Raw genomic sequence first — 27,611 nt, forward strand, 5'->3', positions numbered from 1 at the left:
TGGGCGACAGGGGGTGGTGCAAGGGGAGTGGATTGGGATCGGGCTAATGGGAGCTTCTTCACTGCCATCCTTATCGCGCATTGTCCAAAACTTGAGGGAGAATGCAGCGATTATAAAGCAACGAACGGATTCTGCGCTCTGCAGCTTTTGTTCACAACTTGTCCCACAACAGGTAACCTCACTAAGGAAAAGACTTTCGAATCGGTTTCATACAGCTTTTGTTGTATCCTAGTCTACTTTTTACCCCCACGTTATCAGCGTGCAACATCCTGCAACTGCTATTGCCCTGGCAACCAGCCCTCCTCTCCATCATTCTCTGGCGCTTCACCCCTCACCATCAGAGGCAGGCTCCGAGGGAAGCCAAAATCTGCCGCTTACGCTCGCCCTCCAAGTGGAAGTGGACCCTTTTGTTCACTGGCGTCAGTTCAAATCTCTTTGCTTTTTTACTTATCTCAGGTTCATGTGTCGGAAGTGTTTTCTCTCAGCATCAAAATGCCCGTGAGACGCGGTCATGTTGCGCTCCAGAACACTTACTTGGATACTATCATCAGGAAATTCGACGAGCAAAGTAAGTGCACATGAAATTAGTTTCAGTTATGCGTCTGTGCTGCTGTTGAGGTCCGAACAAAGGGTGTGATATTTAGATTCCAAACGTTTTACAAAATACATATTTAGTTTTCCCATTTTAAACATTTGGACTGGTTTTTGATGCGATGGTTTAGCTCGCAAATGCTTTAAATAAATCCGAAAGAGATGGCAGAGACGGGCGAACTCTAATTTACGCTGAATTAATTACCGTACATTCTCTATTTTAAAAGGGATAAGTGTGCTCTTTGTCTATGGGAAAAGTGTTTCTGACAGCTAGTTCATCAGTAGGAGTGGTAGCTTGTATTTATTTCAGAGCTGTTAGTGTATCCAGTTAAATCTTGTTGGTATAGTTTTGTTTGCTTTATTTTTCACACGTCTGTGTTTGTTTGTCGGTCAGTCTCATTGCTTGAACAACTGTTTACAACTTGCATAGTTCCCATTTCTGTATAGCTGTATATCTCAGATTTCTGTAAAGTTATTTATTTCATATTCTGTATAGTTTTTCATATTTATATCCTGTTCATAGCCTGTACATAGCCTGTACTCACTACAGCCTGTACATACTTATAGTTATAGAATATTCACAACATACTTCATACCGTGTACATTATAACATACCATAATAGACCCATTTCTGTAATATACTTACATATCTATACCATTGCTAATATATATTGTAATATATCTATATCACTAAAGCACTTCTGGATGGATGCAAACTGCATTTTGTTGCCCTGTACCTGTGCATGTGCAATGACAATAAAGTTGAATTCTATTCTATTCTATTCTATTGAACAGATGGTAGAAGGACAGGCTTTTTATATTATAATAAATTAACACATCTTATCTTATCTGTATCAGTAATGCTGACAGAACCCAGCTGCTGCTTTTATGTTTGCGGGGTTGTTGCACCTGCATGTGAGTTTGTTTGTGAGAGCTCACCTTATGACTTACATTGTGTTCCATTAGCTCACATGTTCCAATGGCTGGAAGAAGAGACCACCTCTCACTTATTGGAGAGGAAAAAATCCCTTTCCCTGAAACCACAAAGGCCTCTGATAGAACACATATGTTGCTGTCTTCTTTTGACCTGACCATTATTTGTATGCAGTTTTACCTTCATCCATTTTCTGTACTTAACACTTATTACATGAGCCTGTAAATCTTTGTTAATGCTACTTTAGTTTAAAAACAAAAACACTGACAGACACCATGCCACATTATATCTCATGTGCCATAATCAGTACATTTCCTCACCACTAGCAGCGTGTTGACACAGGACTGAAAATAACCCTGCCATCCTGATTAGATACTGACCATAGATGGAGAAATAGTTGATTGCTGACAACTCTCAGTCTGTTTTAGTATGATCAGCTCTAGGACCAGTAATGCTTGAATCTCCCAATATCCCCTAAGAAACCCGTATTATGTAATGCCTCTACTGTATCCCAAAAAGGTGTATGTGTGTGCACGCGCAGTCTACATACACGTGCACGATAAGGTGAGTGCACGTGCCACAGTGGTGCTGCTTAGCAACGGTGTGACGATCAGTGTTTTTGCTTTGAGCCCCAGATAATGACTTTGGACAGAATGTGCTTTTCCACTCTAAGAGCTCACCCGTTTATATCAAAAAGAGGGGCCAAGAGAAGAGTCCCCTGCTCTCATCTGTGTGGGCAGGAAACAGCTGTTTAACCCAGTTTCACCAGCGTGTAATAAAAAGGCCAATGAGAGGCGACAGAGGTTATGTATGTACTTTTCATTCAGATCGTTCAACTCCTCCATTAGCAGCCTTCGAACAAAACTGCCCCAATTCCCTGTCATGCAGCATTTTTGGGACAGTGGGTGTTTCTGTTGCCACGAACAGTATCATTCATTTCATCGGTACTAGGCACTGAAGGACATATGAGCTTGGAGTTACTGTTAGGGATGTTTCTGAAAGCAGGGTGACTCTGAGAGACTCAGAATCAAAGCTCTGACTGACCAGGAAGAACCATTATTGTTGTAACTGACACTGTACAGCCACAGTGTTTCCCCCATGATGAAAGATCACTGATGGTGGTGGTCAACGCCCCAGTGAGTGTCATTAGCTGATGAGAAGTCCAGCAGCTACCATGCAGTTAGAGATTTGATCTCAACTTTAATGGCATTATTTTATTTTATTATTTTGTCGCACTGTCACATGTTTATCTTATTATGAAATTTCAATGTAAAATGATCTTAATATTGTGTTTTCATGAACAAAACTATTTCAAATGTAGGCTAGGTGTTACATTCACAAGTACTGACCTTCTTAAAAGACAGACTGGCAACATTTTTAATACAAATCAAAGCTGGTGGCAAAAATATCAACTGTACAGTGATTGTACTTTTAAGATATGAAAACTCTTTGATAAACAATGTAAATCTGGAAATGTAATATTTTTACTGTTTAGGTAGCCTTGCTAAACAAATAAAATATATTCATAGGCAAGTGGCTGATACCAATGTAATGATGTAATTAAAAAATGTCAGATACACAGGCTCCAAAACCTGTAGATTCCCATAAGTTACCTGGCGCCATGTGCTATACTCCAAATACCCTTATGCTGAAGTGCCCACCTGCTCCTTTTCAATCCCTTGGGAGGAATTGTGACGCTAATAACATTAGCACCATGGAAAAGTAGACTTCATTAGTTCCACTTCAGCTGATTGTCATGCCTAGAGGAGGAAGAACAGACTTTGTGGGCCGTGAAGTCAATGCGTATCCACAACAGTCTGTACTTCAGCATCTTTAAATCAAATTAAATCTTAAACAGTGTAAACAGTTTAATTGTCAGCATTAACAAACTATCTCTTTCAATCTTTCAGTGACAGGCATAAGTGCAATCACTGGAATCAGGCGTCATTACCCTCTGCGAAGTATAAGGCTAATTTAGTTGGTGAGATAGTCATGGCTAAGCTTAATTTATGAACCTCTATGCAGTATATTATTTCTCCTTTAATGAGCAGAAAGTTTATTAATATTTATAAGCAAGAAATTGGCTTTATCAGTGTTGCTTCTAACCCAGCTTTAATGGGCGGTCGTTGTACTGCCACATGGATATCTTGCCTTTATAAATTGTCAACTGACACTGTGTTCCTCCCTTCAGATCGCAAGTTTATTATTGCCAATGCCCAGATGAAGAACTGTGGCATCATCTACTGCAATGAAGGCTTCTGCCAGATGTTTGGTTTTACCAGAGCAGAGATCATGCAGCAGCCCTGTACCTGCCAGTTCTTGGTGGGTCCTGGCACAATGAAGAGTTCCCTGGCCCAGCTGGGACAGGCCCTGCTTGGGTCTGAGGAGCGCAAAGTGGAGATCCTGTACTACTCTAAGGAAGGTAAGACACGCGAAAAACAAAAACAAGACAACGGAGCTGGAGGAAAAATGACTGGAGTAAGCCCATTTATAGCTCGAAACCTCATGAAAAGAGTCTTCTGGCTGTCACAAGATTTGGCCTGCTGACAGCTTGATTGTTATCAGAACAGTCCAAATAATCCTCCATATGTTCAACTAGTTTATCATTTATCTTCTGACAAGAAACCTTGTTACAGAGATCTTAATCCAGAATGTTACCTCAGTCCACCAGCCATTCGATTGGATCTGTTTTAAAACATCCTTCCTGCTTTCCAAGACTAGTCCTTTCATTTTGATAATTCATCATGATAAATGTCTGGATCTGATGCACAAAGATGATTTTCATGTGAATAATTTTTGCAATCAAAACAAGTAGATAGTAAAAGATCGTCTCCCTTTAAGTTTGTGTAGTTCAGGAGATTCTTTATTCATCTCAGACCACTATGTTTGGCAGGTATCCGAGTTTAGCTGCTATCTTTTGCTGGACTCCCATTGATCTTGCGAATCCGTCACCATGGCCAGATTATGCTTTTATATTTAGGCTTATATTTAGGCAGGCAGACTCAGCGTCTTAATCACTTCTTCAAACCTGCTTCTTTTGGTGTAGCCTTAATTCATACTTGCCTGTATTCTCATCAGTCCTATGCATGATTCTCTGCACATCGTTTACTTTTATTTTTAAAGTTTAATTTCCTGTTTATTCCAAGTTATTTGGGATGCCAGTGAAACACTGTCCTCTGCCGAGGTCTGTGTTTAACCTCCATCATCTCTTTTTCTTTATCATCTTTTTCTGGCACAAAGGAACTGAGGTAGACACACATGAGTGAGCATGAGTTAGACAATGACAGTTACCGACTATAAACCATACATTTACTGTCTACATTTATACAAGGACATTCATAGTACATGTCTGTTATAACTTTTGCCATTTGGGCATGAGGAGCGGAGTTTAGAGTGCTGTTGTCATGGGAATGGGATTGTGTGCCAGATCAAATCCACTAAGCATCCATTTGTTTTGTTCCCCTGCTTCCCACTGTGCTCCCAGGCTGAACAGACCGGGGAAAAAAATCTGAACATGTGATTGCAATGTGATTCAGAACAAGACTACAGCGCTCACAGGTCGATTTTTTTTCTTAACCTCCAAACAAAATCTCTGTTCAAGGTCTTTCAGGGTGAATGTATGAATGGAAGTGAATGCATGCACTGTGTGTGTGTGTGTGTTTGTCCGTTCTGCCCTCTCTCCTGTTTCTATTTTTGGAGCTCACTGATTGTGAAGTGAAGTCAGACCTGACAGAAGTATTGCTCATTTAGCCTTTTTTTTTTAGCTTCCACAGTTTTTGAAACGATTCCTTTCTTTCTTTCTCCTTTGCTCATATTGCTTTCTCCTGTGTGACCTCCCTTAGAAACATAACCTCGTTAAACTAGGCCAGCCTTCGGCTGATCACATTTTAGAAGTAACTTCTAGGTTACCAACAGGGGGTGTAGCTCAGTGGTAGAGCATTTGACTGCAGATCAAGAGGTCCCTGGTTCAAGTCCGGGTGCCCCCTGTATAGCTGCTGTTTCTTATCTTTTGTGTCAATAGGGACCTGCAGACCCTGCCTTGTGGGAATCGTTCCAGTAAAAAATGAAGAAGGCCTTGTGATCATGTTCATCCTTGACTTCCAGGAGCTCATCGATCCCTCCCACAAGAAGACTGCTCTCAGACAGAGAATCACCCAAGGATGGGCCTATTGTAAAGCCTTTCACACTGCATACTGCATGTTTTGTTTGTGTTTCAAATTTATAGAAGCTAAACATTTTTCTGTCTTTCTCTTTTCCTGTGAATTCTGCAACTGTAAATATAAATTAGAAATTAATGTGTGTAATTAGTCTTGATTTTCTCATCATATTGGTCAGAATGTGTACTACTGTCTTACCTTAGCAGAAAAGTTGGATATTTTAAAGCAGAAAAGTTGAATTGAATACATTTTGAACTTCGATAACAAGTGAGCTGAAGATAAAGTTTTCTCTTTAGGCCAGAATCGCAGGCTGAAGATGAGGCTGCCGGTGCTGCGATCCATGCGACGACCTTCACTCTCAAAAGATCAGTTTGAAGGAGTGGTAGTAGACTACCTGCAGGTGAATAACACATGAATGCAGTGCAGTCCATTTGCATGAATGCATGCTTTGCATTTTGCTGGAATACATAAACACATCTGGCAGTGGAAAAAAATCTGTACAAAGATAATACGTCATACTGTGACTCCTAGGCATGACATTTGCAATGATACAATTTTAAAACTTACTGACATATTATGCCTGCAATGCTTCTACTGTTCTTCAATCATGCATGAAGAGCACTAATCAAAATGTTCTACACACTATAGTAACAACAAAGTCTTTGATTTGCCTTTCAAGTGCTATATATACAATTTTAGTTTTATATGCAGTTCAAATAGTTAAATACGAACCACCTTAAATAGCAGAGAGATGTTTTTGAAGCAGAAGTTCTTGTTTCTCAGCCCAAAAAGACACCAAATGGAAGAATAAGGGGGAAAAGCAACTGGTCTGTTTATCTTTCTCTTCTTAGAATTTTCCTTTACTTGTGTTTAGAGTTCTCTCTTTTGATGAATGGCACCTTGTATGAAAGTATTTCCTGCCAGTATCCTTACCTGACACTGGAACTGTACTGAATCAGATAAATTGACATGTTGGGACTGTTTTACATTTACGTGCTGGCGGGGAGGTGACATTCCTCTCTGTTTCAGAACAGCATTTGTGAAGTGTGAAATATTACAACGTTTTTAAGAAAACATTTAGAAGAGAAAAAAAGCATTTCAAGCCAAAAACCAGCAGATATGGTGTGTAATTATTTGTTTGAACTATAAAGAGACGCATGGCCTTCATTTACGTAATATTCAAAGTAGCTTGTGCCTTATTGCCCTTCCTTGACAGCCAAACAGCGAGGAAGTCCCTCTGAAAGAGTTTCGGATCCCATCTAAGGAAAGCTGTATGCAGTCTGAGACGGAGGCTCTGATAGAACAGGACATGGATCCCCCATCGCCGGCAGCTCAGCCCTCCACCAAACGACGCTCCCTTCTGACAGATCGACTGGACCCCATGCATGCCTTCCCCCGAGGGACATTACCTCGAAGTTGCTCGAGGGACAGTGTTCGGAGCCTCCGACGTGCCTCGTCACTGGATGACATCGATGGCATGAGGGCAGAATGGAACAGTCGGCCTGGAGACCCCCGGACTAACAGCAGTGAGTGTCTGATGGGGCATCTCAGAGGGAAACTAAAGCTGTGAATAAAATATAGAATTAGCAAGAGTATCATCAGGTTATCGTTGCTGTATTTGTGTCTCAAAGAAACTATGAAGTCTTTACAATGCATATTTTTTTATGATGTTAGTGGAATTTAATGTGTGTTTAACTTTTTTTCAGGTTAACCTTCTGACAGGAATATAAAGCAGCATCCTAATAAATTAAATCACACAAAGCACTTTTCACAGCTGGTTTCTCTGACTAACTCAGAAAATGACACAGAATGCAGTTCAAATTTTTTTCTTCATTAGCCTTTTATTCTGTTGAGACATAAATTTGCCTTTGTTATTATTGCCACTTTGGTTTGCATACAAACAAACATTTTCACTGTGAGATCTGCTGGAAGGTTTGCTGGTATTAAAGGGATCTCTAACAAGTCGTGTCTATTATTTGTTATTTTAGGATACAGTAGGATCTCAGACTTGAAACAAGCTTGCAGTGGTGGCAAACATGTTGACAGATGAGGTCAGGCAGGATGTTCACAGATGACATTGTGATCTGTAGAAAAATTAATGGCGGGAGAAGCAAGACAGAATACATGTGCGTAAATAAGAGGAAGACAGATGTATCAGTGAAGATGCAAGGAGCAAATGAGTTTAAATACCTGGGGTCAAAAATCCAAAGCAGCAGACAGTGGACAAGAGAGTAGAAGAAGAGAGAGCAGGCAGGGTGGAGCAGGTGGAGAAAAAAGTCAAAGGTGATTTGTGACAGAGGATGCTAGCAAGGTTCACAAGATGGTAGTGAGAAATGCTGTGATGTGTGGTTTGAAGATGGTGACACTAACAAAAGACAGAAGGTGAAGCTGGAGGTGGCAGAGCTGAAGATATTAAGAATTTCATTGGGAGTGAGCAGAAAGGACAGGATTAGAAATGGGTACAGCAGAAGAACATCTCAGGGTGAGTGTTTTTGGAAAACCTAATTAAAGAGGCAAGACTGAGATGATCTGAATATGTGCAAAGAATGGTTAGGGGAGGAGGAGGAGGAGGAGGAGGGCTGTGTATTGGACAAAGGATGTTGTATATGGAGTTACGAGGCAGGAGGAAAGGAGTAAGACAACAGAAATGATTCATGGATGCCATTAAAGAGGACATGGAGGCAGATGATCAGCTGTAGCAACCCCTAAAGGGAGTAGCTGAAAAAAGAAAAGGAAGTTTATATCAGATTAGAAAGTGAGGTGACACATCAAATCATTAGTATTATCAAGTTAAATGCAGTTGAATTAAATGTTTAGTAGCTTAAAATGTCCTTGGCATATCCTAAAACACATAAATGCAAACTAATCAGAATCAAAACTGATTTTTTTCAGCTGAGCTGTAACAGCTTTCAACAGATTTCTCACCAGTTCGGCACTTGTCAGGTTGTTGATGTCAGATTGTTGCTCTGATATTTATAACACAGAGAGCGTCCCTCTGTGCAGCTGCCTAATAAAAATTCCAGTAGAGACACAATAATCAATTCTTCTGTCAGTGATTGGGTTTGTGTTAAAATTGCTCATCACTGCACATCTATTAACCTCCGCTCTCAGGGGAAATACTTCATGAGGAAACGTTTTCTTTTGTACAGGTTCCAATCATACTCTTCCCGTTTTCTATTCAATCTACTCTTCCACAGATTTTTTTTTTACTTGACTGCTGATGCTGTTGTTTTGTGTTGTAGATCTCAAGCCCAATACTCTGAACTCCACTTCAGACTCAGACCTTATGAGACATCGAACCATAGGCCGCATCCCACAGGTTACCCTCACGTTCGGCTCTGACCGAATGAGACCGCCTTCCCCAACTGAGATTGAAATCATTGCACCCAGCAAGATTAAAGACCGAACGCAGAACGTCACAGAGAAGGTCACTCAGGTCACACAGGTAAGCTGCTCTTTACCATCTCAAGAGAAAAAAGGGAGAATAAATGCCTGTTTTCTTTGCACTTTACTCATCTTCACTCATTTTATGTCATCACCAGGGTCTTAAATTTTCCATTTCACATTGCTGGCTGCATATATATTTTCTTATTCAGTAATTGGCTACATCAACCAAATTGCTGTCTGATCTTTAAGAGGCAAAATTGCCAGAAATTACTTGCTTCTCACCTGTGAGATTGGCCAAATTGTTAAATGACTGTAATAACAAGGGACCAGCGTTCCTTTCTTCCCTTTGTTTGGTTAATACACAACAGCAGATATGTCTGCAGCCGCTGAACAGCAATCAGTGGTAGGAAACACTAAAAGGAAGAAAATGTTCACAATTACAATACTTATGTCCTAGAAAAGGAATCAGTGACACAGACTTCGGCTGGTAGAATTGGTTCTTGTATCATCTTCTGCTTGGAACATGTTGTGTTAAACTACTGCATTTTTTATTGTTTTAAGCTAATACAAGGAACAGCAATAAATAACTGAGTAATTAATATTTTCAGGTGTATTTTTAGCTGTTTTTGGCTCTTCCTGAAAGAGAAATTTATAATGTTTCTAACTGGAAAAAAAGAAATATGATCATTAACATCATATTTCTGTCAGATAGTTCAGTCAAAGGTGTCTATAAATGGTACATGCTTCAGGGTGACTGAAGACGCGAGACATCCGAACTCACAGGGTGAAAGCGTGAACGAATAATCTCACCTGAGGTGTGGCATCTATGGCACCAGCAGCAAAACACATTCATCAGCCACCTGTCATCACACCACGGTGTCTCTGTGTATATTTTGGCAAACTGCCTCACAAGAGTGAAAGAAGGACCACAATGGAAAATACCTTAAAATAACCAAGAAGGGAAACCGTTATTTCCAGTAAAATACAGTTAGGTCGATAATTTCTTTTTTTGCAGTTTTGCCGCTATACACGACAAGTGATTTAAAATCAAACGATGAGTACATGTGATTGAAGTGCACAGTTTCAGCTTTGATTCAAGGGTTTTTTACAAAAGTACAGGATAAATTATTTATTATTAGCAGTCATTTTTATACACAGTCCCCCAATTTCAGAAGCTTAAAATTAAATGAACTGCTGGCTCACAGGCAGTTTCATGGTGAGGTCAGGCCTGAGCCCATGTAAACAAATGCAGCAGACATAATATTTGAAGCTGATTCAAAAACCTCACTTGATGCTTTATAGCTTTGCACTTGAATTACATTTGATAGTTTTAAAATTCACTGTGGTGACGTCATATGTTAGTAAGTAACATGAACAATGATTAAGAAAAGCAGTTTATAGATGCCAAAATATTTTTTAAATGCATTATTATTTGTACAGCAGTATGTCATGTTTTCTAGTAGTAATAATTAAATTATTAAAATTACTATAATTATTAAATATTTTTAATAGATTTGATGAAGGTCTCATGCCGCACTAGACACGCTGCACAGCAGGTTGCTGCCATTAGTAAGTATAAATGGATCTACGAATGTTACATTGAACATAAGAAAAAATGATAAAGCTTTTCTTTATGACTGTAACAATGCAAAGGCCTGTTTGCTCAGGTATAAAGCAGAAAATAAGGCAATGCTGGGCTCCCTAAGTGCATCACATTAACCGGTTTATCTGAGAGGCTTTCAGGATGGTCAGTTGAGCCTCTTTTCAGCCAAACTGACCAAAGAAGGGTTTTTGTTTGTGTCCCATTTATCTTTTTTTTTTTTTTTTTGGAGTGGCTGGTTTGTTATTTTAGCAGGATATCAGATATAGGAGCTATGGGTTCACTATGAGGTGTTTTGTAAGCTATTTACATGGTTCATGACTTGTAACATTTTACAAGATTTTAATTATCTGATTCATTAAAGTCTTTAAAATTTAGAGCGTCAGCTGATTTAATATACAGTATGATTTTTTTTAAAATCTGGGTTAATGATTCATCTATTAGTTCCTCCCCAAATATATATATAATCCAGGCTATAAAACTACACACAGTAACTCACAGTAAGTGATTTGATTACATTTGGTTGCAGTTCACCCCAATTGAATCTGCCTCTGGGCATTTAAGCGACCATGACTCGGTTAATCTTTGTGAAGTTTATTAAATTACTTAGAAAGTTTAATAAACATTTCAGTACGGATACCACCTTTTAGGAGATGTTAGTTGTGCATTTGCACAGTGCTGTGACCTCATGTGACTGCATTGTGACTGAATGTTGCTGCTGTGGTGGTGGTGAGATATTGCTTCTTTGCACTGGGAGTGATTGTGGTATTGACAGCCAGCTCTGACTCTATATGCAAGCAACGTAGCTTCTGTGGTCCTGGAAAAAGTGACTGCACAAACAGAAGACCTCTCGAAAAGCCTGGCTGAACACTTCATCTGTTATCTTGGCTTAGCTGACGTCATGAACAAGATTGGTTAGAAAGTAAGCGTTCCTCTGTTTAACCACACAGACAGAGTTTGTCTGCTTGTCAGGGAGGTTTGTTTTAGTCTTGTTTTGTTTTTGTTGGAAATCTCTTTGGTATGCCACTTGCTGGCAGACCACACACCGTCTTAGATGTTTAGTTGTTTTTAGATTGATAAAGTGCTTTGATGAAGATTATACAACATTAAATAAACTCAAAGCATTTCCATCCATCCATCCATTGCTGCTGCTTTATTTACAATTAATTAAATCTATTCCTGTTTTGTTTTTTGATATTCTATGAATGTGAAAACATATTTCTTTTTCAAATATATAACAATGCACAAAACATTTTAACCTACTTTGTTGAAAATTGTCAGAGTTTGTGCACCTGAGGTTTCAGGTGTTTCCCTTCCTGGTCACCACTCATGTACACAACTTAAATACATATGAACCATAACAGTAAAATCTCTCCTAACTACATGACTGTTCAATCCTTTTAGGGTTAAATTCTATAAACACAAAGGTCAAGCATCCAAATAAAGAAAATATGTCTGTGTCTTATAGAAATATAAACTTTTTCTTCAACATTCAAAAATGAAAAAAAAAAAAAGGTTTCATTAATTGCACATGCAAATGGAAGTTATTTCCAAATTTCTGTGTAGTCATATTGCTGTGTTTTCTTTATGTAATGTCAGTACATGAAGAATGCCTGGATGTATGTAGGGCTCACAGCTGCCTGTGAGTGTGGAGAGGAGTCCTGCTGGTTAGCTGGATTTATGAAAGGGAGCGAGACTATTGAGCGGCACTCGTGGCTTGACGTTGCCAGTGACCTTGGCCCCTGGAACTAATGGAAGTGGAGGGCAGTGGGCTTGGTCTCTGTGCCTCTGTCAGACACTAAATCACAACTGCGTGTTGTTACCGCTGTGAGTTTTTGTCCGGTTAAACCAACTTGCTTGAGTATCATAATGTTGAGTTCAGAGACAAGAAGGTCAGGCTAACGTCACAGTAATCACGGCTGCTGCCATGTGAACTGTAGCAGTGGTCTTTTACTGACTGTGAGTTTTCTACAGGTACTGTAATAAATAGTAAAGCACATGTTGCCTTTCTCTGTGGCCCCAGTTTCATTATGCATAGAATGTTTTCTTTATGCTGCCCTTATAATTGAATTTCGATTGGCAAGTTAAAAAAAGAGGCATGATGGTTGTCATTGATCTTTGTTCATATTGATTTGTCTGCATAACACAAAGCACACTGCGATTGATTATAGACTGTGGCTTGTTAAAGACAGATAACTGTACAAGAGCCTCAGCACACTGTAACTAGTACTGTGTGTCGGTGTGTATGTGGCGCCCCCTGGCGTTGACTGATCTTGCAACAGGGCAACTTGGAGATAGTTGCAGCTTTAACTGAGTGTGGCTCTGTTTTTTGCAGGTTTGCACAGCTATTTTTTTTAGTATTTGTCTCCATGAATGTGTGTGTACAGGTTGATAACATGCTCGTTTGAGATCTGATTGAACTCTGAAGCAGTCACACCCAAATAACGCATGCTTCTAAAAAACAACATCCTCACAAGGCGTCTTAGAGACTAGGCAGTTAAAAATGTGTAAATATATTTTCCAAATATCAGGGTTGAATATGAGGTTATTTGAGTTTTTTAATGGAATTTATTAGTTCATTTACAAGACTTTGCAAAAAATATTTTTTAAAAAGAATTACATTAATTCAGAGGGGAGAAAAGACAGGGCAATGTTACCGTAAACCTTTATTTTTTGAAAATATAATAAAAGTGATTGGAAGGTTATTCACAAAATGACAAGACCTCACATACACTACATTAATTCAGATAATAATTTGCATATGCAAAAATACTAAACAAAACCAAAACAGCAAACACGCACAATGTATTTGCATTCACAAACAATTCACACAAATGCTTTTATAATTATTTCCCCAGCAACTGACAATAAATCTCACCTCCTATAAAGATTGTATAGAGCTAAAGGGAAATTTTACTTCAGTCAAGAGCTTAAAATTTATTTAGCTGTTTAGCTTTTTATTGTCAGGCCAAACACAACCACCTTTGATTTTTTTTCTCCAATAATTACTACTTGTTGAGCATCACACAGGAGGCAGGTACCATCATCCATCACTTTTTATGTGCTTGAAAGAGGATCCCATGATGAGGGCAGGGCTACAATCAGGGAGGAAGAGCGAGAGGAGCAGAAGGGAGGGAGACACAGACTGACGGACAGAGTTCCCGTCTCCCTCTCTCTTTCTCTTAGTCGTAGTCTTGTCCTGCTTTTTACCCTGTGGTGTGTGTTTCAGCATGAGCGTCAAGCAGAAACTTCAGCCTGTGAGTACAGCCTTACTGGGTCTTTCATGCTCTCTGCAGTTACCCTCAAAACTCCATTTCTTTTTCAGCTCCACATTCCTGTTTGTTAGCTGCCAGTGTTCCTTTCCCTGTTCTTCCTCACCCCATCTTTAGTCGTCTTCCACCTCAAACTTCCAGCTCACTGAATATTTCTCCACGAGTTAGAAATGATCACTTGACTCAAGTTAAGCTGATGACATGTCAAAGTGACGTAACTTCACAGAGATTACACGAGAACTGTGCAGAGTTAGAGCACTTTCAAATTTACTGAGGGGTTTTTAAGCTGAAAATAAATGCTACTTTCATGTCTGCATTCTATTAATGTGATATTCACATCCTAAAGGCTTAATTTTATCTTTACTTATTTTTTATAGATACTATTTAAACTTTGAACTAAAATATTTAAAATGTTTTGTGCTTTGCATTGTTGCTTTATCCACAGTTGTCATATTATTATGAATATTTTATATTTCTGCTCTGAATACCTTAGAAGAAGCACTTTCATATATATATTTATATCTATATGCATGTCTCTCACTTTTTCTCTCTCTTCATATATTTATATATATATATATGCTGGATTATTACTATTATATGATATATATTTTTTAAATCGTGTTCTCTGATTACAGCTCTGCTGACTTTTAAATCTAGTACAGCTTGAAATGTATCAGCTTGATCTCTTCCCATGATGACTTTAAAGTCGGAGTAGCAACAGAGAGTTGTAGCGTGCAAATTAGAGGTGCCTGTCGTTGTCTGGTCATCATTATCATTAAACAGAGCTGTGGTGGACATCAATAACGTAACATTTCTTGGATGAGTGAACCTTTGCTCATGTGTTTACATTCTCATTACTGTGTTGTCTCTTCACATCTGTTCAGCTCCTGTGGTTAGTTGCTTACACACAAAAGGTTGTCACAGTTTGTTGTCCTAGATGGAGAATTCAATAAATTCTGTGCACTTTCTTCCATTTACGTCTGTTTTCCAAACTGAACGCTGTCTTGTTGGTCGTAAACCCAAATTATGAAGCAAGTGAAGCAGCCAACATCCCTTTACTGGAAATATTATCGAAACCTTGGTTATTCCCAATGACCATCTTTTTTTATATATAGTACTCTGTCTTGAGAAAAAGTTTACTTTGACTATTTATGGACACTGCTTTCATTCAAGCTGGGAAAGTGGAAGGGAAATGCATTTTTGAGGAGACTTTTTTTCCCTCAACGAACAAAAAAGTCTAAATATATATTACATTTTGCAAGGGAAGATGGGTTTACTGGTTTCTTGTACCAATATGTGACAAATTAAAGGAAAAACTCTCGACTTGTGGAGATCCAAGGGCCCTGTTTTGTTGTTGGGACATTTTTCTGGGTGCACTTCTCCCCTTGGATGGATAGCTCATGTATCAATCAATGCAATGTTCTTCTGAGTCATCAGATTTATCCTGTGGTGAAACATTTCTAGCTCGAATTAAGAGAAAAGAGAGAGATCTTTTCAAGCTTTACAGTGTCATCTCCATCAGTAGGAGGGGAGGGATCACTTAATAGTTAAATATAAATAAGATGCACATCATATGTCATGGCCTTCACAGTCCCATATGTATCCATCTATCAGCTGGATACATATGGGAGATCTTTGGCCACAGGGTTACACCACATTCTCTTCATCAAAACACCAGATAAGAAGCTGTTTTGGTGAATATGGTTCATTCCCTGCAGTGGGCTTCAGGACTTGAGCTATAGCACACCAAAAGCTTTTCCCTTTTAATTTCTCACTGATCTGTGTGCTTGCCATACAAGTTCAGCTTCTTTTGTCATGATGACTATCAACATAATTATGCAAACTGAAATGTAAATGACGGTCTAACCGCCAAAGGGTTTGTAAGGACAAGAAGGACATGGAAACCCAACAGCATGTACAGCAGTTTAGCGCTCTGTGGTTCATGTAGATGTGAATGTCAGTTATAGTGCATTAAAAGAATAAAGCACTTTGATTTCTGCAAAGCCAGTTTGGCCAAATAGAGCTGACCTTTCCATTAACAGAAATTACCTAAAATCACTCCTCTGCATGAAGCCCAGTCGATGCCAGCACTTATTCCAGTCTGAAATTGATCAGATCGCTGGCAGAAAGGGTCACGTGGCAATCACGTGGTGCAGCGGAGGCAGGTGAGGCTGCAGTGGACTCTCTAAAAAGGACAGTGATTTGGCTCGGTTAAGTGCATTTGAAGAGAGGATAGAAGAAGGCAGGAGCTGGGATGTGTGTTCATGGCAGTCATCAGCAAACATATTTATCTGGAAGAAAGTGATGAAGGAAGGGAGATGGGGAAGAAGGCAGGTGGGGCTGCAGAGAGTTTGGAGAAGCCTCCTCTGCTGCTGTGGACGCCAGGATGAGAACCTGGACATGGAAGCTCTTATTGTTGTACCGGTCAGTGGATCTTACTCATCACTGATTCAGTCACTGGTAATTTTCTGATTTGTGTTGGTCTGCATGTAAATGGTACTCGACATATGAGTGGATTTGTGTTTTGCTCTTTTCTGCCACCCTGAAAGAAGAGTCCAGAGTTGTTTTTTAACCTCTTGCTGTTTTAGAATATTAGGTTTAGAATATTTTGAGCAATGCACCATTTATTATAAATTAAAGCCGTGTTCATGATGAAGTTCATCATCTGAGGTGGCATGGCACTATCAAAGGACATGCTGGGCTTTACTTTAAGGGTGCAGTGGGGTGTGGTTAATGTAAAAGTATCCCAGTGTCTATCTATTTATCACAGTACTGCTACACCTTATGGATTTTTGCAGCTTGTATTGTAAATACTTGAGATGGCACTAACAGTAATTATGAAAACTACAGTTATTCTTGGGCTCTTGGGCTCTCGTGCACCATGTTTCCTGCAATAAATTCTGCTTGTTTTTCAGTTTCCCCAACCTTCGTCTTACTTGGTCAGCAACAGCTACCAGACTGTTTTAACATACACTCTTTTAACTCTCTCTTTAATTCTTTTAAGGCACTATCAGTATGTTGGAATTTTTAAAAAATGACTGAAATTAGTTTTGGCTGTTTTGTAAAGAACATCATTTTCATTTTAACTAAGAAAATTGAAATTTCTTATTAAATATTGCTTTATGGATAAAACCTGAAAATTGTTAAATTCTAATAATTAAACCGCAGTGAAAGCTGTTTAAATGATAACTTAAGATGCTGACTTACAGACCAAAAACATTTCACATTTTTATGTCAGAATTAAGTTATTGTTTTTGAATAAGGATAGTTGTTTGCTTTGTGAGAACTGTGCACTTACTTCCTTTACTCTCGTCTCAGACATTAGCTAATGTACAAGCCTCCCACCTTTTTCCTGTTTTAATTGTATGCTTCATAAAGTACTCTATATAGTATTTATATTATACTTTCTGGCTATGGGCCTTGATCTTTCCTCCATTATTAATAACCTCCTCTGTATCCCATTGGCCTCTTATCAGGTGTTATCCCTCGGAGCTGACGTGCTGCCAGAGTACAAGCTCCAGGCCCCGCGCATCCACAAATGGACCATCCTTCACTACAGCCCCTTCAAAGCAGTATGGGACTGGGTCATCCTGCTGCTGGTCATCTACACGGCCATCTTCACGCCATATTCTGCTGCCTTCCTTCTCAATGAAGCGGAAGAAGAAACACAGAGAAGAATCTGCGGCTACACCTGCAACCCACTCAATGTGGTGGACCTTGTGGTGGACGTCATGTTCATCGTGGACATCCTCATCAACTTCAGAACCACCTATGTGAACCATAACGACGAGGTGGTCAGCCACCCGGGACGCATCGCGCAGCACTACTTCAAGGGCTGGTTCCTGATCGATATAGTTGCTGCCATCCCCTTTGACCTGCTCATATTTCGCTCTGGGTCTGAGGAGGTGAGAAAGCTATCGGAATATCACTTTGTGTTTCAGACAAAAGATTAAATGAAAAGTCTCCTTTTATAGCCTTTATGTGTAACAGATTTTTACAGTTTTGCAGTAAAACTGGAAAATTACTCAAAACACAACTTTTTTATTAAAGTCAAATACAGAAAGTCCCAAAATACAACCAACTAGGACATAAAACAGGTAACTCGGGAACAGACTAGGGTGGATAAGTAGACACGCTGACAAACGCTGTAAGGGAGCAGCAATCACAGAGGGCAATCAGGGGAAATGGAAACAGCAGGAAAGTGAGGCATATCCAAGATAATGATATACAAGAAGCAAAACAAAGCATGTAAAAAATAAGAGGCACAACACTGACACACACAGCAGCCTGGCACAGAGAAATATGAAGGAAAGCTAGGAAAATAAACCAAAATACAAGACTTATGTTTAAATAGCAAACTCTCAGCCTTAACAGAAACTGCCATCAGAAGTAGCCTCCAAACCCTGGCATTATCAAAAAACAAATACCAATCAAAACTCAACTAAATAAACAAGTATACTAAACTCAAAATGCATGAACAACCCCCCCAGCGCCATGGCACTGCTGTTATGAGTGGCAGCTCTTGGCCTTTTAACTCTTACTAAGTGAACCAACTAACGCGCCTGTGCTTTTTGTGCTACAAATGTAGCTATATTTGGTTTGGAGAAACTTTTATCTGTGATGTCCTTTTCCTTTTACCAGTTTATGTAAAATTGATATTTTTATAATACTATGATGGAGTAATTATTGCAGGATAGCTGGAAGCATTATGGACAAATTAGAAGTGTTTATATGCGTTTTAAGAAGATGGAAAACCCGCTGAGTTACACATGGTAAATGTCCAGTCTGCTAATAGCACTAACATTAAATCTTCTCTGTCTTCAACAGCCTCAAACAACCACTCTTATTGGACTACTGAAGACGGCCAGACTTCTGAGGCTGGTGCGAGTGGCCAGGAAGTTGGATCGTTACTCAGAATATGGAGCTGCTGTTCTTTTCCTCCTTATGTGCACCTTTGCCCTCATTGCTCACTGGCTGGCCTGTATCTGGTACGCCATCGGTAATGTGGAGCGTCATGGCTCTGCCCGCATCGGTGGCATGAAGATTGGTTGGCTGGACAATTTGGCCGACCAGATTGGGAAATACTATAATGACAGTGACCCAGCCTCTGGCCCTTCAATCAAAGACAAGTATGTTACAGCCTTGTACTTCACCTTCAGCAGCCTGACTAGTGTGGGCTTTGGCAACGTCTCACCCAACACCAACCCAGAGAAGATCTTCTCCATCTGTGTCATGCTAATCGGCTGTGAGTAGAAAGGAAAAGGATCAGAAACATGCAACACTTCAGACTTCGAATCATTGAAGTAGAATCCAGAATATTTTGCTCTAACTCTGAAGCTCATCTTAGAAACTCTGGAGTAATTCAATTCTTCTTGCATATATTCAGTCACTTAGGTGATATTTCCTCATTTTAATATGAGGAAAATTACAAAGATAATGTCAAACAAATCAGCAAGTTCAAGGAGAATCATGTCAAAACATTAGATCAGTCACTGTTTGTTAGCTGGTAAAATAAGTCCTCCAAGATCTTACCTGTTTTTATGAGAACAACTTGTACTGTTTACATAAATCCAGTACATCCTGAGCATACATACAGCCTTTGCTAACCTATTTTTTGATGGTACAGAGATAGACAGGAGAAATATAATCAAATTTATCACAACTCCAGGAGTAAATTGTTTCTGCCTTCTGTTCCATGCAGCTTTGATGTATGCCAGTATATTCGGAAACGTATCAGCCATCATTCAGAGACTTTACTCAGGCACGGCCCGCTACCACACCCAGATGCTGCGGGTCAAGGAGTTCATACGTTTCCATCAGATCCCAGGAGGTCTGAGACAAAGGCTGGAGGAGTACTTCCAACATGCCTGGTCCTACACAAACGGCATCGACATGAATGCTGTAAGAAAATGAAAAAACTTTGACTGCTGCCTTCCCCTTATGAGCATGCTTTCAAAGTGCAAACGTCAATGTGCACGTTCAAAGCACCTAACTGAAGTACAAATAATGTGTTACAATTTATAGAAACACTTGCTGTCCTCAAGTTCTCAAACCAGTTTTTCTGCATGTCCAGTGTTTGACCTACACTGGCTGCTTGCCGTATTCTATGCTGCTGCAATGGCCCAGTTTTTGTGTGGTGATCTTTTAATGTCATGTAGTTGTTAAAAGTAGTAATAAGTACAAATCCAGGCTTTGTTTGATGCACTTGCTCCCAGAAAAAAAAGTTTTCGTAATATTAAAATAAAACCTTTATAACACATTTTATTTCAAACGTTTTCAGAGACTTTTAGGGGCATCTTTGTGTTCATGGGGGTATAGCTCAGTGGTAGAGCATTTGACTGCAGATCAAGAGGTCCCCAGTTCAACTCTGGGTGCCCCCTCTTCATTTACAGACATTCATTGTTTCCGGTGTCTCATAGAGAGACCCACTTTTCAGATGTGATGTGCGTCATGTTGCTGGTTGGGACATCCCTGCTAACCAGAGCGCAAGAGCAGAATCAGTGCCTGCCAATTCAATGAGGGAATAGCTTATCAATTGTAGCTCTCATCCTGCATGCATCAATCTGATACTCTGCTCCCCTCCAGACCTTTTTCATGTGCTTTCACGTTACTTCTTTTTTTATGTTACAGAAGCTTAAAAAAGAAACATAATATGAAGACAAAGTTAGATTTCCGGTGTCCCATTTGTTTCTTCCTGCAGGTTTTAAAGGGTTTCCCTGAGTGTCTGCAAGCTGATATCTGCCTTCATTTGAACCGCAGCTTGTTGCAGAACTGCAAAGCTTTTCGAGGTGCTAACAAAGGCTGCCTGCGGGCTCTGGCCATGCGATTTAAGACCACCCACGCTCCGCCGGGTGACACCCTAGTCCACAGTGGGGATATTCTCACTGCCCTATACTTCATTTCCAGGGGTTCTATAGAGATCCTCAGGGACGATGTGGTGGTGGCCATACTGGGTGAGCTGCAAGTTGCTAATAAAGAGCTTTTTATTATTACTTGTTAACACTTTAAGAAAAATCATTTCATTTTCCATTTAGTTAAAATAATTATGACCAGAATACAATTTTCAAGGTTAAACAAAAAAATTCACCTATTTTTGGGCAAAACCAGTTTAATTTGTTTATATTTATCTGATTATGAAATGTTTTTTAGCTGTTTTATTTTGCAGTCCTGTTTGTTTTCCACTCACTTGTTCTTTCTCTTCCTGCAAAGTCACAGCCAGAACTGACATTGGCCCTTAGTTCACATCAGCACACACTTGTGTGTGTGTGTGTGTGTGTGTGTGTGTGTGTGTGTGTGTGTGTGTGTGTGTGTGTGTGTGTGTGTGTGTGTGTGTGTGTGTGTGTGTGTGTGTGTTGTGTGGCCAGAGGTGTTTGGGCACAGCTCCACTTTCATTCCACAGTGATTGATCATCAATAGAGCCAGCACTGGCTTATCCAGGCTGCACAGGTCACATCTTTGTGGCTGTACTGCTGTGGATCAGGTCACTGTGGTGCATTCTTTTTTAATAATGCATTAAACATTAAACAAGAAAATAAATAAATAAAAGAACTGACATTACCCTGTTATTGCTTATACAAGGATGGGCTTGCCTAATTGAATTTTCCACTACTTTTGCTGTGATGTATGTAGGAAAGAATGACATCTTTGGTGAACCCATCAATCTGTACGAGAGGTCAGGGAAATCCAGCGCTGATGTCAGGGCTTTGACATACTGTGATCTTCACAAGATCCTGAGGGACGACCTTCTGGAAGTGCTAGACATGTATCCTGATTTTTCCAACATGTTCTGGAACAATTTGGAGATCACCTTCAACTTGAGAGACGTGAGTGCCACCAGGGGGCGTTGTTACACAGCATCCTGCTTGTGATTAGAGTTTAGAGTCATAGATTTATGTCTCAAGATCGCCGATTCTATTCTGTTAGTAAAAACGTAGCAAATCAACTGAGATGTTGTCATCATGACATCATAAACATGCTAAAGCTGCATTTTCTGCCCCGGTTTTAATCGGTCCCCTATGCCTTTCCTCTCTGTGATGAGTGTAACTTTGTGTGGGGTCACACTTTTCTTTTAATTTCTTTTAAGGGTTAGGGCAGAAATACCTGCCTTTCTCTTTTGGAAACAGGAACTTCCAGTTTGCTGATCTCTAGTGCTGTCAAGAAGATAAACTAGAACCATGTCTATCATTTCAAAGTAAATGAATCTATTACATTTTCCAAAATGCTCCCATATGACTTCATGACGTTGTTATTTCTTGTTATTTATAACTAATATTTATAACAGTACAATAAATAGAATAGAATTGCCCTTTATTGTCATTGCATGTGTACAATGAAATTGTGATCAAACATGTATAAAATGTCCATTAAAGACATTTCTTTTCATATATTACTCTGTCAGTCCTGAAATAATCACAGTGGCTAACTGGAGCCTTCCTGGTTTCTGAGTGTGGTGCCGTTTCAACTTAAAACTAAACGGTTTGGAAAAGCACTTAATGTGAGGGCCCTCCAGACAAACATGTAAATATAGGCAAAGTGTGCAGGAGGGTTTAGAGGCAGTATTGAAACTGGGGCATTTGAACAACACACTCAGTAAGCATTGTGCCACAGCGCTACAAGTGGTTACCAGTATCAGAGGTAATCTTAAGTGGTAAAATCATAAAGATCTCACCTAGATTTCTAAATATACTGATGGAAAAGGTGCTGTATGTTTCTTTTAAGCAGGAGATGTGGTTTGTAATTTTGAATTACTGAAGCTGATCTGTATCAGGTAGATAGAATAAACCAGACAACCCCAGGCAGGGACTCTGAATGTGGCTATCGTCTGACAAGGCATCGGAGAAGCTCACTGCGTCGGAGAAACAGGCCAGGTGAGTAAGGGACGCGGTCTAACGCCAAATGCTCCTGTATCAACTTATTGTCTTATTCCTATCTGAGCTGTGACTCTGTGTGGACAGACGGGATGGATCGTGAAGACTCTTACCCAGATCAGTCACGTTCGATGTCAAACCACCACCGGGGAACAATGGCAGGATCTCATTGGGAAGACCTCTGCAGCAGTGCTAGTATATGTTCACAGTCTAGTGATGAGGAAATGAAGCCCATAGGACACAGCAAAGGGGAGTTGTACCCCCATGCGGGTGATACCAGAGACTATCCATCCGCAGTAGTCAACCTTCTGCCTCACAGTGGACCTTCAGCTGGACTCGGCCCGCCTGTAGACCTTGGAGGACCTCCATACTCAGGTAAAATCCACTTAAAACACTTTTGGAGGCACAGAGAACACAAAAACTCCACAAATGTAAATTTTTTATTCCATTTTAATTTGCTTTTTTTGGTTTGAATGCAGCACTGATAGATAAATAAAAAATAACTGTGGAGTAATACATTCGCATATTTTAACAAACATTTTTTCAAGAAATGATTGTTCTTTTACTTTTGCACAGCAGCAACCCCTATCAACATGCCAGGCCTGTATAGCTACTGGCCAGACCGCAGAGCAAGTCAGTTTTCAGACAGCCAGAGGCGGCCATCCTCAGTAAGGGCGAGTTTTCACCCTTCACCCTGTGCTGAAGATCGGCCCAGTGAGCTAGAGTCTCGATTGGAGCTGCTTCAGTCACAATTAAACCGGTAAGCTAGACTTATGTTGTTTTAGAATTAAAGAAATAAACAAAAAGGGGGCACCCGGATTTGAACCGGGGACCTCTTGATCTGCAGTCAAATGCTCTACCACTGAGCTATACCCCCAGTGCAGAGGCTCCTGGGAGGTGGATGCATTTGTCACTGTTGTCCCAAGGCAGTGTTTGCATTTCAGCTCCACCCTTTCTGTGTTTGCATATCAGTTTCCAGCTGAGTGCTTACTACATGGGGCTATTTTGCATGTGTGTGAGAGAAAAGGAGGAGTAAGAACAAAATAAACAGAGATAAGAAAGGGTCAGGGGTGAGACTGAAAATGTCCATCATGTATGTTTTCTTTTAACTGCCTGCCTGCTTCCACGTGAATGATCGTGATGATTCTATAGCGACAGATAGAGAAAAGTGTGTTAACACTCATAATGCTTTATAGAAGTGTTCTGACCAGGATCAAATCATAGAAATCAAAGAAAAAATGTGTGAAAGAGTCTTGAAGCCATATATCTTTATCTTCTTGTCTTGTCCAGACTGGAGACCCGTATGACTGCAGACATTAATGTGATCCTGCAGCTCCTTCAGAGACAGATGGCTCTGGTGCCTCCGGCCTACAGCGCTGTGTCCCCCAGCCCTCACCCACCTCATCCCACCACACTGTACAGCACGGGCACACCCACAATCCACACCGTCCCTCCAAAGCAGCCACCACAGATCGACAGCACTGCCTCATTACTCCAGGTGCTTTACTTATCATATGCTATGTGCAATAAGATTGCTCCTCTATAGTCATTACTTTTTTTGACACTTTTGCCAGAAAAACTATTTAAGCAATTCAATTCAGTTCATCAGAGTTGAAAAAGAAAACAAGAACTTAAGACATCCATAATCCTGAAAGGAAAAAGAATAACAGAGATATCTGATAAATCTACAAGTCGAACGATGATTGTTATCTCCAGGTTTCAAGATAACAGACTGCCTTTTCGCCCCAATCATCATTTATGTCTTGCATTATCTGTAGCAAGAGATCAGTTAATGCAGGATCTTTCTTCCTTGCTTTTGGATTCAGAGCACTTTTTTTGAGCCCAAAACATCCATAATATTAAACTATTTTTTAAAATTAGACTCTAAAAAAGATTCTGACCTTTGTGTCCCGCAGAACATCAGTCAGGCCGTTTATTTAATATAATTAAATTATACACTACATACATCTAATCTTGTATGAACTAATACTTCTCTGTCTTTCCAGAGTCCAGACTCTGACTGCAAGCACAAATCCAAGGATTCCCTGTCCAGCGGGATCCATCTAACTGTGGCATCAGATGACACCATGTCCATGTCACCAGAGGCAGACCGACCACATCTACCCTCTGTCGACCTCACTCCTCCTCAGATCTTCTGCTCTGGAGACCAAGAGCCTTCGGGACTTCTGTGCGGCATCCAGCGCTTCCCCTCTCTCCCGGAGCACCTGGAGATCTCCACAGAAATGCAGGAGATCCAGAGGCATGTGTCTGATCCTGTCCTGCCGGGCAGCTAGAAGAGCTATCACTGACCCTCACACCCTACAGCCTGGTACTTTGGACAGTACAGCCATATTTTCCCCACATCGGTACTTCCTTCCCATTTAAACCTCCTCTCCTGTTCAGATGCTGCTGTGGAGCGTGGGATGCCTTGCCTTTCACATCACAGAGGGTACACAGTGTCTCGAGTTTCTCAAGCACAGACCGAACAATGCCCTCAAGGCTGCTGTAGTTTTGTGCTCCAGCATCCCATCACTCCCAAAGTCCTGTGCAATAAAGAGCAGGATGGTGCACTGACATCTACAGGACATGCCAAGCAGTCACTGGATCTCAAAGCTACACCAACCGCTCCTACATGGAGGCGTCCTTGAAGAGAAGTGAAATGACAAGAAAGAATTAAGAGGTTTCACGTTTGAAGAATTATCTGCAGTCACTTTGTGTAAGAATTGCACATTTAGATTTGAACATAGAAAACTATAATCAGCTATTTGGAAATGAAATTATTTTCATATTGCAAATATTTATAGGTACATTCAGGACCATGCACTTAGTAAATGTAACAACTGTGAGTGGTTTAGGTTCAGTGTTTTGTCGTTGTTGTGTATGTTTAAAAATATCAAAAAGTCGTGCAATAACTGTCTCACACACCGTGAAGGATGACGATTTATGGCAGACGTAGGAGAAAGCGTCGTTTTCATCTCATATTTCCTGTTGCAGCATTTTGATGTGAATGAAAACGTGTCAAGCGTGTCATGAGAAAATATTAGAATATACACAATGAAGCAGCACAGAACAAAACAAAAAACGCCAAAGTTTCATGTACATTTAAATATAGCTCTTACAGTTTTGTTTTTGGTCACGAATGCTTTGATTGCTCCCGTTTCTGTGTTTGTTTATCCGCTCACCTCAGACGTGTGTCGACTATTTCTCAAAGCAGCGTGGTCACACGGTGTCGTAACGCTCCTGATGTGTTTATCTGAAAGTGCCAACAATGAAGGACTTGTTCTCTCAGTTATTTTGACTCGCAGTGGACAAACCGCACCCTGGACGCACGTAAAGGGAAATCAGCTTAGTGGCAATTGAAGTGGATGGTAACTGTCAATCGCATACAGGCGCAGAGACGACGTCTAAATGTGCGCCAAGATGATCTCTCAGTTTCAGCCACGGGGTGAATGTAATGACCTATTAAGCATTTATAATTCTGTGAAAGGCTTCTTCAAGCACAGATTCCTGTTATTTGTCTTTTTTAGATTAAAGACACACTGCAAAGTTACTTCCTTTTGTTTTCCAAGTAACTTACCCGAGCGCTGGGATAATAACTGCAATGCCAAATGAAACATTGCAAACACTTCAAAATAACAGAACACACTAAAGCTAAGCTTTTCAATGAATATATAATATATTGTCATTTAGGAGGACGGGTTTTCCTAAATATTGTACACCTCAGCCCGATCAACAAGTTGTAAGAATACGTGTATAAAAGCAAAAAATCTTGATGTAAATTTGGCCAACCTCACATTCAAGGTCAACTTTTTTTGCACTTCTGCACCGTTTTCAATTAGGCTGATGTTTTCAGGTCTCTCAAAGGAAGGCCGCTTATGTCCCCTTGCTGTTGTGTCACTTGCAGTGGCAGCTGGATGTCCTCTAATGTGTCAAAACAGCAATCCTGCAAAGCCAAGGGGAGCAGGTGATGAGGAAGTATGACGCGTGTGGCCAAAGAACTCAGGGCATCACACTAGAACTCCTTGTTGATAGTCTCACACTCGGGACAACTTTATAGTGCACAACAGGATGAAGCCAGTTTAGTATCCTCCTGGGCTTCCTCTTAACCCGACATGTGAAAAGGAAACTGTCCACTCTTCACATGAAAACTGATGAAAAAGCTCAGTTCCTGGAAACCCAGCTTCCGTTGCCAGTGGTGATCCGCCGCTCAAAATTTGGGTCAGTGCAAAAGAAAAGTTCATGTTTAATTTCTGTGACAAATTTAAAGCATGTGCCCAGCATAAGTGGTCATAACGTGACTTCTAGGGAGTGATCTAAATTTATCAGCTGCACAGAAAGCTGAGTGGAAGAGCAGATTAGCCCAATTTAAAATTGGAAGGCTGCACCTTTCAGAATTTTCAGGAGGAATAGTAGTAAATTCTTATGAAAAGCAAGTATCAGACCTTAAAATTATTGATGGGAAGTGCAATGTTGAGGTTTTTTTGCACTGAAAAAAAAAGCTACCTCTTTTACAAGAACAGTGTTTTTGACCTATCAGGGAACTGACAACTAAGAAGAGAAAATGACAGTATTGCACTTGTAGGGGGTATAGCTCAGTGGTAGAGCATTTGACTGCAGATCAAGAGGTCCCCGGTTCAAATCCGGGTGCCCCCTCTTTTCACCCTTCTACCAACACAAACTGAAATTATGTTTATTGGAGAGAGGCAACTGAGCGTAAGGTGAAAATGACCCCGAACTGTAAATAGACAGCTCTGGCTCTCTGAGAACTGCAGGATGAATGTGCTGACAGCAGTAGCTTTCTAA

General features: G+C 40.2%; 1 protein-coding gene and 4 non-coding genes across 7 annotated transcripts; 4 read left to right on the top strand and 1 right to left on the bottom strand.

Annotated features, from left to right (window-relative positions):
* Positions 1-46: 46 nt before the first annotated feature.
* Positions 47-27,547, top strand: kcnh6a (potassium voltage-gated channel, subfamily H (eag-related), member 6a). Of its 3 annotated transcripts, XM_085404602.1 has the most exons (17): positions 47-172; positions 457-568; positions 3,717-3,947; positions 5,547-5,696; positions 5,979-6,082; positions 6,899-7,208; positions 8,925-9,127; positions 17,418-17,846; positions 18,769-19,186; positions 19,643-19,842; positions 20,642-20,894; positions 21,571-21,764; positions 22,709-22,808; positions 22,896-23,183; positions 23,385-23,568; positions 24,099-24,306; positions 24,815-27,547. In XM_085404602.1, exons 1-17 carry the CDS (start codon positions 47-49, stop codon positions 25,100-25,102), a joined length of 3,798 nt encoding a protein of 1,265 aa, XP_085260728.1. In that variant the 3' UTR covers positions 25,103-27,547. The 3 variants fall into 3 exon arrangements, with proteins under 3 accessions (XP_085260728.1, XP_085260725.1, XP_085260727.1); XM_085404599.1 differs by lacking the exon at positions 47-172 and having other exon boundaries at positions 345-568; XM_085404601.1 differs by lacking the exon at positions 47-172 and having other exon boundaries at positions 345-568; positions 23,388-23,568.
* Positions 5,440-5,511, top strand: trnac-gca (transfer RNA cysteine (anticodon GCA)). Its single transcript has one exon. It is a non-coding gene; the product is annotated as a tRNA-Cys (tRNA).
* Positions 20,250-20,321, top strand: trnac-gca (transfer RNA cysteine (anticodon GCA)). The gene has a single exon. It is a non-coding gene; the product is annotated as a tRNA-Cys (tRNA).
* trnac-gca (transfer RNA cysteine (anticodon GCA)) lies at positions 23,614-23,685 on the bottom strand. Its single transcript has one exon. It is a non-coding gene; the product is annotated as a tRNA-Cys (tRNA).
* On the top strand, positions 27,390-27,461 carry trnac-gca (transfer RNA cysteine (anticodon GCA)). The gene has a single exon. It is a non-coding gene; the product is annotated as a tRNA-Cys (tRNA).
* Positions 27,548-27,611: the final 64 nt, after the last annotated feature.

This window comes from Rhamphochromis longiceps, linkage group LG4, assembly GCF_057381845.1.
Source record: "Rhamphochromis longiceps isolate RC_006_pf linkage group LG4, R_longiceps_female_GT1.1, whole genome shotgun sequence".
NCBI classification, from domain to species: Eukaryota; Metazoa; Chordata; class Actinopteri; order Cichliformes; family Cichlidae; genus Rhamphochromis; species Rhamphochromis longiceps.

Bases quoted from the DNA above. Each gene is read 5' to 3' on its own strand.
- kcnh6a (XM_085404602.1), top strand. From the start codon at position 47: ATGGGAGCTTCTTCACTGCCATCCTTATCGCGCATTGTCCAAAACTTG. The intron at 20,895-21,570 runs GTGAGCTGCAAG...TGATGTATGTAG, and splicing joins TGTGGTGGTGGCCATACTGG to GAAAGAATGACATCTTTGGT. The intron at 23,569-24,098 runs GTAAGCTAGACT...TGTCTTGTCCAG, and splicing joins CTTCAGTCACAATTAAACCG to ACTGGAGACCCGTATGACTG.